Source organism: Dipodomys spectabilis, unplaced genomic scaffold (genome assembly GCF_019054845.1).
Source record: "Dipodomys spectabilis isolate Male_0828 unplaced genomic scaffold, ASM1905484v1 ptg000042l, whole genome shotgun sequence".
NCBI classification, from domain to species: domain Eukaryota; kingdom Metazoa; phylum Chordata; class Mammalia; order Rodentia; family Heteromyidae; genus Dipodomys; species Dipodomys spectabilis.
In genome coordinates this window covers 6,012,811-6,025,595 of record NW_024870719.1, presented here as the reverse complement: position 1 = coordinate 6,025,595, position 12,785 = coordinate 6,012,811, and the positions used below count along the sequence as shown (strand labels likewise).

General features: G+C 38.3%; 1 protein-coding gene across 1 annotated transcript in view; it reads left to right on the top strand.

The window, feature by feature from the left end:
* Nucleotides 1-12,785, top strand: part of Sec23a (SEC23 homolog A, COPII coat complex component) — a 54,836-nt gene that overhangs the window by 29,871 nt on the left and 12,180 nt on the right. The window contains exons 14-16 of the mRNA XM_042677857.1: nucleotides 3,422-3,575; nucleotides 7,438-7,515; nucleotides 10,351-10,512. Of these exons, the coding sequence (XP_042533791.1) occupies nucleotides 3,422-3,575; nucleotides 7,438-7,515; nucleotides 10,351-10,512 (394 nt within the window). The remainder of the gene's footprint in view (nucleotides 1-3,421; nucleotides 3,576-7,437; nucleotides 7,516-10,350; nucleotides 10,513-12,785) is intronic.

Below are 12,785 nucleotides of genomic sequence, written 5' to 3'. Positions count from 1 at the left end.
CTCAGGATCACAGCAGAATTGATTACATGAAAAATTGCATGTATAATTGGTTCGATGTTTGTTCAGAAGTCCATAAGAGCTGTGTCTGAAGTGAGGTCCTTTACAAATTTGGATCAGCTAAAATATGACCAAAAAGTAGTGACTTTGAAATATTAAGTAAATCAAATAAAAATCAGTGTCTACCCAGGAGGAGTTTGACTAGATTGGGCTTATATAGATAACCACTTAATAAATTACTGCTCTTTCATACATAGTTATCAAATTAATTTCTTAGACTGAAATTATTACTTAAAAATTAGTGGATATTAATTGTACAAAGTCTTGGCTTTTTGTTGACATTTATATTGTATTCACTTTCTCTATTATTCCCCCTCTTCTTTCTTTCACATCTGTAATAGTCCTTTTAGTACTTTCATGTTTTTTAAATTTATTTAATTCATTATTATTATTTTTTTTATTGTGAAAATACTGTACAGAAGGGTTACAATTACATGGGCAAGATAATGAGTACATTCCCCCCCCCCCCTTGTCATGGTACTTGAACTCTGGCCTGGGCTACATTTCTTATCAAGCCTCCTCCTTTGTTTCCCCTTCCCATAGGCCACTGATGTCTGCAGGCCTATGGGTCTAGAGACTGCTGTTGAGGATAAATCATTACCTCTGTGTATTTGAGTAGTTCTGAGCATCTATAACTTGAAGCCACATGGAGGACTATCACTACAACTTCTGCTGTTCACATTGACATGGTTACGAAAAACCAGATCTTAAAGAATTATGCAGATTCTTGATTTGTTTTTCTCATAATATCACCCAGCTTGCACCAAAGACATGCCTTTCAATAAATCTTAGATTTTCACTTAAGCACTTAAAATAAGCACATTACATGTTCTTAGGATTTCTTAGGCTTAGGATTTCTATAAGTTTTACTTTTTGGGGGGCACCATTTGCTTTTCGGGAAGTATTTTTCACAAATTGAGGGTAGGGAAACAATTTAAACACAACTGATGATAATGTATGACTGAGAGCATCTCTGAATCAACTGAGCTATAGAATGCCCACATGAGAGTTAAAAAAATATTTTTTTTGAGATCTCCTTTGGTCTTTTCAAAATTTATTTATTTTTTCACTGTGGTTGGTCAGAACTGTGTGCAATAAATTCACAAATAAGGACAGTCTTATTCTACTTGCCCTTGTGAGTCTGGCTTATTTTGCTAACATGATTGCTTCCAGTTCCATCCATTTTCCTAGTCTTTTTGTATGTATGTGTGGCTATACTAGGGTTTTGAACTCATGCTTCTTGACTTTCTAGGCAGCTGCTATACCACTGAGCTACACTTGCAGGCCTCTTTTGTGCTGGTTATTATTTTATTTGCTGGTACTGTGGCTTGAACTCAGGGCCTGGGAGCTGTCTCTTGGCTTTTTTGCTCAAGGCTAGCATAGCACTCTCCTACTTGAGCATACCCTCTGGTTTTTTGGTGATTAGAGATAAGAGTCTCAGGTAGGCTTTGAACTGTAATCCTAAAATCTCAGCTTGTTTATTTATTTTGGTGCCAATCCTGGAGTTTGAAATTAGCCTGAGCTCTGTCTCTGAGCTCAAGGTTAGCATCCTACCACTTTAGGCATAGTTCCACTTCTGGCTTTTGGAAGTTAATTGGAAATAAGTCTTGTGCACTTTCCTTGCTGGGATGGCTACAAATTTCAGTCCTCAGGCCTCAGCCTTTCTGAGTGTAATTATAGGTGTGAGCCACCAGCATTAGGCTGCACTAGTTATTTTTGAGATAGGGTTTTGCTTTCTGCCTGGGCACTGTGAGCCACCTATTTTAGGCTTCCTGTCATAGCTAGGATAACAGGGGTATGTCTCCTCATCCAGCTCTTGGTTGAGAGGGGGGCCTTGTGAACTTCTCTGTCCAGGCTGGCTTTCAACCACAGTCCTCTAAATCTTGGCACCCCTACCTACACCAAGTAGCTAGGATTACAAGTATGAGTCTGTAACATTGTTTTTACATTCTTTGTGACTTAATATGATTCTAGTGTGTATACTTATAATATACAGTATGTATAATTATAATACCTTGGCTATTAGGAATAGTGACATGATAAAAAAGGTTATGCCATAATCTCTCTAGTAAGATGACTTTGATTCTTTTGGATGTAATATATACTCAGACATATTATAGCTGGATTATGGTAGTTCTGGTTTTAACTTTTCTAAAAACTCTATACTGATTTCCATAGTCTCACTTAAATTTTTTGTTTTTGTTGGTCATGGGGCTTGAACTCAGTGCCTGGGCACTTGTCGCTGAGATTTTTTTTTGCGTAAAGCTAGCACTCTACCACTTTGAGCCACAGCTCCACTTCAGGTTTTCTGGTGGCTAATTGGAGTCTCACAGACCTTCCTGCCCAGGCTGCTTTGAACTGTGATTCTTAGATCTTAGCCTCCTGAGTAGTTAGAATTACTGGCATGAGACAAGCGCCCAGCTCGAAGTTTTTTTATTTTTTATTTTTTTTATTTTTATTTATTTATTTATTTTTTGGGTCCGGTTGTGGGGCCTGAACTCTGGGCCTGGGTGCTGTCCCTCAGCTCTTCAGCTCAAGGCTAGCGCTCTACCATTTGAGCCACAGCACCACTTCCGGCTTTTTTCTTTTTGCTTATGTGGTGCTGAGGAATCGAACCCAGGGCCTCAGGCATGCAAGGCAAGTGCTCTACCACTGAGCCACCTTCCCAGCCCTCAAAGTTTTTTTAATTATGTGATTTTTATCACTAATCATTGACTGATTGAAAGCCTCTGAGTTGTTCATGTTTATTAATTTTTCTGTGGAACAAATGGTTATTAGGCTGAGAAGAAACTTTTACTTTTCTGTTTTTATAAAATTGAAGAAATAAAATTATAAAATTTGATTAGAGATGTGTCTGAAGTATGTGCATACTGTTATTTTTACTTGTGAAAGTCTTGATGTTTTCAGGAAATGTAGCAAGAGACAAGACTGTACAATTCAGAGAAATATTTTTAGATTCGGTTATTTAAAAAAAGCAGTAGTAAAACTACTGTTAATGATTTCTTAAAAAAATGAGAGTTTGTATAGGTACCATTGTAATTTGAAATATTGAAGTTGTCCTATGTATCTTAAATGTAAATGTCTGTGGTGTCCAGCTACAGTTTTTTTTTTTTAATCTATCATGGGGCCTGAACTCTGGGCCTGGGCACTGTCCCTCAGCTCTTCAGCTCAAGGCAAGTGCTCTACAACTTGAGCCACAGCCCCACTTCCAGCTTTTTTTTTTCTGCTTACGTCGTGCTGAGGAATCGAACCCAGGGCCTCATGTATGCAAGGCAAGCACTTTACCACTGAGCCACCTTCCCAACCCCTAGCTACAGTGTTGTAATATAACCAAGTGACATTTCTGTGCTTTTTTACTCTCTAGCTGGGCAGATGCTCAAACTCAAATCCAGAACATTGCTGCTTCTTTTGACCAGGAGGCAGCTGCTATTCTGATGGCCCGGCTGGCAATATATCGAGCAGAGACAGAAGAAGGGCCAGATGTGCTGAGATGGCTGGACAGACAGCTCATTCGATTGGTAAGAAGTAAATGTAAATTTTCCAAGTCTGTGTCATTCATTTGTAATAACTTTTTTTTAGTGGATAATCACCTTTGAAGTATTTAGTATACCTGAGGAATGGACTCCTGTTTAGTTATCATGATAGTAGCACAATAATAACTATTAGAATTTGACATTACAATAAACTAATACCTATTTCCTTAAAAGGATGGAATGGCAAATGTGTAACCTGTTATTTTTCTATTTAATTTGGCTGGTTTGAAGTTTAATTTTATCTTCTTAACTGTTCTTAATGCTTTTTTTGAGTGTTTTTTTTAATTGCTACTATGGTTTTTGTTTTGTTTTCTGTGCTGGTCCTAGGGCTTGAATTCAGGGCCTAGTTTGCTGTCCCTGAGCTTCTTTTGTTCAAGGCTAGAGCTCCACCATTTGAGACATAGAAGCTCCACTTCTGGTTGTTTTAGTAGTTAGAGATTAGAGTCTTATGGATTTTCCTGCTTGGGCTGCTTTGAACTGAGATCTTTAGATCTCAGCCTTTGGAGTAGTTCGGAGTACAGTTGTGAGCCACCATAGCCCAGCTTGGTTTTTGCTTTCTATTTTTATTTTAGTGGAATGTTTAAAATATGTAAGCCTTCATATAAAATTACACATACAAAAAACTATATACAAGTTTTAAAATTATCTGATATAGATCACCAAATGTATACTAGTGAAACTTACTGGTAATATTACTTTATTTGAGTTTTTAAAAAAACATTTTAGGAACCCATTAGTTACATTCTGATCTAGAAAACCATATTAAACTCAGATTCTTTTTTATCCTAATGGAGTTTAAACTCAAGGACTTGCTAAGCAGGTACTCTACTACTCTACTATTTCCTGCTTCAGTTGTAGATCTTAAATTTTTATCTGGACAGGGCTGGACCTTGATCCTTCTACTGTTATAGCCTCTTGAGTAGATGGATTATAGATATTTGCTTATTTGATTGAAATGGGGGGTCTCAGTAACTTTTTTACCCTGTCTGGCCTCAAACTGCAATCTCCTTGATTTCTGCAGGTGTTAGCCCCAGTGTCCAGCCAATAAACTATTTTTTAAAATCACGGATACATAAATCTTCAGCATCATCTGATATGTTGTCAATGCCTTAAGTTATATCGTTTTAAATGGAACATCCTTTTTGGTTCTAGTGATTGGATCAAAAGCCTTGTGTCTGCTGACATTTCACTTAACTGTAAAGTTACTTGTGGACATTAGTATGACTTTTCCCTTTCTGGGTAATAACTGTGTTCTGAAAGAGCTTGCTTCCTGAGCCTTTTCATTGCAAGTGACTTAGTCTTGTTTTGAGAAGTAATCAGCACTTTTACTTGTTAGGTGGCTATGATTTGTAGTAAAGTGCTTTTTCCATTTTGCTTAGAGCTATTGTATTTGTAGGTTGCTACATACAACATAGAATTGAATAGTACAATCTTGAGTTATCAGCCTGGTAAAAACCATTTAGTATCTTCCATTTCAAAGATAGACATTTCTATGTTCCTTGCATGAGTGCAGTGAAATGATCTAGAGGATTGTAATTTTTTTGAGTTCTGAGTTAGCTTAGGCTCTCTTTCCTCACACCTTATTCTCAAAAATTGTCATATTGTTTGACATGTTTGTAAATTACACTCATAAAATATAAAATAGGGCCTAGTAAATAACCAAATGAAACAATTGCAGAAAGTATAAAGCCTTACCATATAATTAATCTCTCATCTACATTTTCTGCATCATGCAACATTTACAACAACAGTAAAATGTCTGGGCCAGAGGATGAATTATGACATAGTGGGAATTTCATTGTAGATCTCTGAGTGTGTGCACGCGCGTGTGTGTGCGTGCCAGAAGACTGATGTTAGAAAATTTCAAGCAGGCAAAAGGAAAGAAGACAGAGACCTCAGCAGATCACAGCAGGCTTTAGTCAGTGCTGCAGAGGGACCCCAAGTAACACTGACCAGAGTCAGAGAAACAAGGAGTTAGGAGCATGGGAGTTTTGAGATTTAAAAATAGTAGGATATGAAAGTTTTAGATTTATAACGTCTTCATTGTTGTAACAAAAGGTCATATTTTGAGTTTGTGATGGCTTAGCAGTACTGTACCTTCAGATAAGGCCAGAGTGATTTTTTTGCTGAGCATAACTCAAGGATGGGTATTCTGTTAAGATTCCCAGGGGTGAGGGGAGGTGACAGAGGAGATTGCCAGAGGGAGATTCCCTGGGTGACTGTGGTCAAAGTACCAGAGCAAAGCAGATTCTCATCAGCTGGCATCTAAATTTGAGTCACCACTCCATTCCCAGTTTTTTGGTGGTTAATTGGATATGTCTGATGGATTTTCCTTCCCAGCTGGCTTTGAACTATGATCCTCAGATCTCAGAATCTTGAGTAGTTAGACTCTCTATAGATCTTCATTTTCTGTCAGATCAGGAGAGTTGGTCTGTTACCAGATTGTTATTCTCTTTGATTTTCTTTTCTTCAGCTCTTCTTTTTCTTGATATTCTTTTTTTCCCCTTTTTTTATTGGATGTCGAGCTTGAACTCATGGCCTGGGCACTGTCCTTGAGTCTCTCTGTGCTCAAAGCTAATGCTTTACCCCTTGACTTACAGCACCAAGAGTGTCATGGGGACTTTTCTACCCCGGCTGGCTTTGAACCGAGATCCTCATTGTGCCTCCTGAGTAGCTAGGATTACAGGCATGAGCCACTGGTACCTGGACTTTCTTGGTATTTCTGTATGCCAGATTTTATATTAGCAAGTTACCTTTGTAGCTATTTTGGTATTTTAATTTTTTTGTTCTTTTTGCCAGTCCTGGGGCTTGAACTCTGGGCCTGGGCGCTGACCATGAGCTTTTTGTGCCCAAGGCTAGCATTCTGCCACTTGAGCCACAGTGCTACTTCCAGCTTTTTTTTTATGTTGTATTAAGGAATCGAACCCAGAGCTTCATGCGTGCTAGGCAAGCACTCTGCCACTAAGCCACATTCCCAGCCCATTTTGGTATTTTATTTTTAAATTTTTAAATTTTTTTTATTGTGAAAATACTGTACAGAGGGGTTACAATTACATGGGCAAGATAATGAGTACATTTCTTATCAAGCATTGTAGCCTCCTTTGTTTCCCCTTCCCATCCTCCCCCCTATTTTGGTATTTTAATAGTGCATCTTTCTGTCAGGTATCTATTTTTGTAAAGTCCTAGGAAGCTCAAGCTTTTGGTCAACATTTAAGAGTTTTTTATTTGCTACCATAGACACGTAGTTAAAATAAATCCAAACATTTTATTTTAATTTTTTGGTGGTACTGGGATTTGAATTTAGTGCTTTGTGATTGCTAGGCAAGCACTTTACTAGTTTGAGTTCCACATATCCCATCTGTCCCTAAATCCAAACATCTTAGGATGAGTTTTCATTTGTACTGGGGCTGAGTATTGTTTGTTCCTAAAAATTAAGTGTATTCTTATTTTTTTCCCCCTTTGGCCATGGGGCTTTAACTTGGGGCCTGAGCTCTGTCCCTGAGCTGTTTTGCTCAAGGCTAGTGTTCTACCACTTTGAGCCACCAGCTCTACTTCTGGTTTTCTGGTGGTTAATTGAAGATAAGAGTCTCACAGACTTTGCTGTCTGGACTGGCTTTGAACTGCGATCCTCAGATCTCAGCCTCCTGAGTAGGTAAGGTGATAGACATGAGCAGTCAGTGCCTGGCTATTTTTTTGCGTTGTAATCAGTATCTTGTTAAGTCTGTATGTAATGTTCCATTTTTATATTTGCCTCCTAAAAACTTTTTGTAAACTACAACACATATGGGCAAGAATTTTAGTTTTTAGTAGTCCAGGAAGTCTGTCACTAACACTTTGTGTTTTACAGTGTCAGAAATTCGGAGAGTATCACAAAGACGATCCAAGTTCCTTTAGATTTTCAGAAACCTTCTCTCTCTATCCACAGGTGAGTAGATAAAAGGTCCATATTCTTTTCTTGGGCTGCTAGTAGCCCTGAGTCTCACCTTTGTAGTAACTGTCTTCTCTTTACTATGTATTTGTTTTATTGAGTTACTCATTTTGTTAGACAATATTTTGGTATAGCTAAGTAGTTAATACTGTGCTGTGGTTAGTCAATGAATCGTGTTTGGTATTCTTATTTTGTATTTATTTGATTGAGTTTTACAATAAGTGTAAAGCTGATTATCTTTCCATGTAAGTCAAGAGTTTCAAATTAAATTACTGTGTTAATGGAAGGTCTTTATGTGAGATAATCTGACCAATGAGCTAGTCTTAGGGCATGCTATCATCACTTGAGAACAATTTTATTTGGCTGTATCAGGTAAAGAAAGCTTTTTTTTTTTTTTTTTGCGCTAGTCATAGGACTTGAACTCAGGGTCTGGGCAGTGTTCCTGAGCTTCTTTTGCTCAGGGCTATTACTCTACCATGTGAGCCACAGTGCCACTTGCAGCTTTTTCTGTTATGTGGTACTGAAGAAGGGACCCCGGGGCTTCATGCATGCTAGGCAAGCACTGTATCACTGAGCCACATTCTCAGCCCTAGGAAACTAATTTTTTTTTTTTTTGGGGGTCCAGTCGTGGGGCCTAAACTGTGGGCCTGGGCGCTGTCCCTCAGCTCTTCAGCTCAAGGCTAGCGCTCTACCACTTGAGCCACAGCGCCACTTCCGGCATTTTCTGCTTATGTGGTGCTGAGGAATCGAACCCAGGGCCTCATGCATGCAAGGCAAGCACTCTACCACTGAGCCACCTTCCCAGCCCGGAAACTAATTTTTTTACCCTGTAGAGTTTACTGATTTACTTGTAGAACTTTCTTCAATTGGAAGTAATCTATCAGGTTCATTTTATCTATTTTTTTTGAGCCATTGTTTTACTATGTAGCCCAGGTTGACCTTGAACTTGTGATCCTCCTGCCTCAACTGAATTATAGGTGTGTACTGTCACACACAGTGAAATTTTGTTTTTGCCTGTAAAACCTTTATCCTAATTTTTTTTTTTTTTTTTATTGGTTGTGAGCCTGAACTCTGGGCCTGGGCTCTGTCCCTCAGCTTTTCAGCTCAAGGCTAGTGTTCTGCCACCTGAGCCACAGTGCCACTTCCGGCTTTTTCTGCTTATGTGGTGCTGAGGAATTGAACTCAGGGCCTCATGCATGCATGACAAGCACTCACTCTACCACTGAGCCATCTTCCCAGCCCCTGTCCTAAAATTTGAGCTTTCTTTGTAGAGCTTTGTTTTACTTTATTTTACCCCCAGTCCTGAGGCATGAACTCTGGGCCTGGGCCCTGTCCCTGAGCTCTGCTCAGGGTTTTAGCATTCTACCAATTGAGCCACAGTGCCACTTCTGGCTTTTTCTGTGATTAAATTGGAGATAGGAGTTTCATAGACTTTCCTGCCTAGGCTGGCTTTGAACTGTGATCCTGAGTAGCTAGGATTACAGGTGTAAGCCACTGCTTTTATAATCCTCCTAAGAAGCTCCATTTTAGTAGAGGAGACTTCTGTTAACTTATGGTGAAGTTTTAAGAAACCATGAAGAAGAGGTATGTCTTGGGGCATGTAAAATCCTTTCTGTTTGAGGAATTCTGTGTCTTCATTTTTTGCAATAGACAAAACTAGGACAAAGATTGGGGGTGTTAGAATATATATTAGGGTAAATTCTTCACACTTCATTTTCTTTCTTTTCTGTCTATGCCCCAAACCTTCTCTTTAGCATTTAGATCTTCAGAGTTCTTGCTGTCTCATCTTTTCTGCTTTCCCAGAAATAAAAGGCAAAGCATTTCGATGTTGTTTTTTATATGGGGTTTTCAAAATCTATCATCTTGTAAAAAGATCATTGTAAAAGGAAGTCTTCATCCCTAAAATATTACCTGAAAATTTACCAGTTAGATATTTTTGTGAGTCAACACTAGAGACTGAAATAAGAGAAGAAAGAGACTAGTATATTATGGACCACTGAAAAAGGAAAAAGAATACAACGGCAGTGAGTGCTGTGTATGTGGAGAGAACTATGACTATTCCTAGGCAGGAGCAACATGTAGAGATGAAAGAATTTAAGAAACATGACTATAGTAGACAGACTCTTGTTTGGTCCTTTCAGGCCTGCCTTTCTTCCTTTTCATCTGTTTTTATGTGAAGAATGTATAGATGGGGAAAAAAATGAAAGAAGGTAGTGGAGAATCTAAGTCTGGTGAAATTTTTTTTTTTTGGGGAAAGGAAGATGTAAGTGTTAATATGGATTTTTTTTTTTTTTTTTTTTTTTTTTGTGCCAGCACTAGGGTCTGGACTCAGGGTTTTTGTACCCTCGCTGAGCTTTTTTGCTTATGACTGGTGCTCTAACATACTTGAGCCATACCTCTAATTCCAGAATAGCATTTTTAAGCAGCTGATAATTAGCATGAATAGGTTTCTTTTTTGAGCAGTACTCTTTCTCTTTCTTTCTTTCTTTTTTGTTTTTTTGGTTGATCATGGGGCTTAGACTCTGGGTTGGGTGCTGTCCCTCAGCTCTTTAGCTCAATATGAGCGTTTTACTACTTGAGCCACAGTGCCACTTCCGGTTTTCTGGTGGTTAATTGGAGCTCACAGTCTCATGGACTTTCCTGCCCAGGTTGGCTTTGAACCACGATCCTCAGATCTCAGCGTGAGCCACAGTGCCTGGCAAGCAACACACTTTCTTAATAGAAAGTGTTTTATTGTGCTACTAATAGTTGTAATTACATGCTTTGTTAATACTAAAATTCTGTTACAGTAATGAAATTCTCAAGAGCCGTCTCCCGTGTTTTACCTTGCAGTTTATGTTTCACTTAAGAAGATCTCCTTTCTTGCAAATTTTTAACAACAGTCCTGATGAGAGTTCATATTATCGTCACCATTTTATGCGTCAAGATCTGACACAGTCTCTAATCATGATTCAGCCTATTTTATATGCATATTCTTTTAGTGGACCACCAGAGGTAAGAGGAACAGAAGAGTTAATTGTTGTGTTACTGTGATGTATTAAAAGCATTAAACAGCACTTAGAAATGAAAACAACTTAAAAATAGAGAGTTGTAAAATATAAGCACTTGTTAAATTAATTATCTCAAGCACTTTAAAATATTTGTAAGTGCTTCCTATATACTAAGTATCTTGATAGGTTTCATTAGGAAATCTTTAACAGATCATATTAAAAATGTGGTAGAAGGACTTGCAGATCATCTTATCCAGTCTTTAACTGTGTCCAAAAGAGATTGTGGTTCTCTAGAGAAGTTCCTGGCTTTTTTCTGACTCAGCTCCTTGCATTTGTGATCCTCTTTCTAAACTGTCTCTTGTTACAATGTAATCCTATTTTCCTTTGATCCTTTGAGATATAGTTGACTAAAAAGATATATATGTAGAAGAGTGATAAAGTCAGCACTGATTTTCCTTAGCAAATTGTCTTACTTATTTTAACCTGTTACCAAATGAACAATGTCCTATTCTTTACTTTGAATTGCCTAGTTTACTACATAGAAGTATATGATGGCTGTATTTGAAAGTAATTCTTTAGGAAGAGTTACCATTAAAAGAATACTTATTTTGATTAATTATCCCTCAGGTTTTGTAAAATAATGGGTAAATTCTTTCATTTTGTTACACTTTTTTTTTTTTTACTATAATTTGTTTAGTAATTTGATAATTCCTTCTTTTCTGGAAAACAATTATGTCTTAGAATACTTTGAGTTAGAAAAATAAATTTTACAAACTTTTTTTTTTAAGTTCAGAGTAATAGATGTACATTACAGATATGTGGAAAATGTAGGTTAATAGTTAGAAGAATTGTAATCCTGTCACCTAGAATGCCTGTTCCTGCCTTAATTCAAGCCATTCTGTTTCATGCATGAGCATCAGTTGCTTTCATGGTTTTTTTTGTTGTTGTTGTTGTTGTTTGTTTGTTTTTTTCAGTCTTGGGGCTTGAACTCAGGCCTGGGCACTGTCCCTGAACTGCTTTTTGCTCAAGGCTAGCATTCTACCACTTGAGCCACACTGCCACTTCTGGCCTTTTCTGTTTATGTGGTACTGAGGAATTGAACCCAGAGCTTCATGCATACTAGGCAAGCATTCTACTGCTAAACCACATTCCCAGTCCTGCTTCCTTGTTTGTTTGTTGTTGTTGTTGTTGGGGGGTTTGAACTCTGGACCTGGGTGCTGTCCCTCAACTCTTCAGCTCAAAGCTAGTGCTCTACCACTTGAGCCACAGTGCCACTTCCAGTTTTCTGGTGGTTTATTGGAGATGAGTCTTACGGACTTTCCTGGCTGGAATGGCTTTGAACCATGATCCTCAGATCTCAGCCTCCTGAGTAGCTAGGATTACAAGCGTGAGCCACCAGTGTCCAGCCATGCTTCCATGTTTTTTATATTTTTTGATTTTTGTTTTTTTTGCTGGTTGTGGGACCTAAACTCTGGGCTTGAGCTCTGTCCCTCAGCTCTTCAGCTTAAGGCAAGCGCCCTACCACTTGAGCCACAGCCCCACTTCTGGCTTTATCTGCTTATGTGGTGCTGAGGAATCGAACCCATGGCCTCATGCATGCAAGGCAAGCACTCTACCACTGAGCCACCTTCCTAGTCTTGCTTCCATGTTTTTAAGGCTTTGCTTTTGAATCTTATTTCTGCCCTGTATCATCACTTTCTGTCAATCTGGATCATTCTTATTAACATAGAAACTTTAATAATACTCATTAAAGAAGCAAACCAACTGAAAACTTCAGCTTGTCTGTATGTTTTCATTATCACATAATTTCTCTGTTCCCTGTCACCATTAAAACCAATTATTTGTTATATGTCCTTTCTATCCTTACATTTTCTTCTCCACTTACCAGAGTTACACTTTGGTTCCTAATGTTATATTAAAATGGCTCCTCTCAAGACCACTGATGACCTCCAGCTTGCCTCAGTAAACTCTGCTCAGCACTTGCCCAAGGATCCTTTCCTTAAAGACCTTGTGCTTCCCTGACACTTACTCTTTCTAACCTGGTCTTTTACTTGTGGCAGCTCCTGCTCAGTCTCCTTTGCTAGCATCTCCCTTTCAGATCTCTACATATGGCATACTTGAAAGTTCATTCTTTTGGCTTTATCTTCACTGTCTCTAAATGATGTAATCTAATCCCATAGTTTTAATTACCATCTTTGTGCATGAGAGATCCAAATTATTCATCCGTCTAGGGCTTTCCTGTTTATTTCATGTACAGAACTATTTTTCCATGTTCCT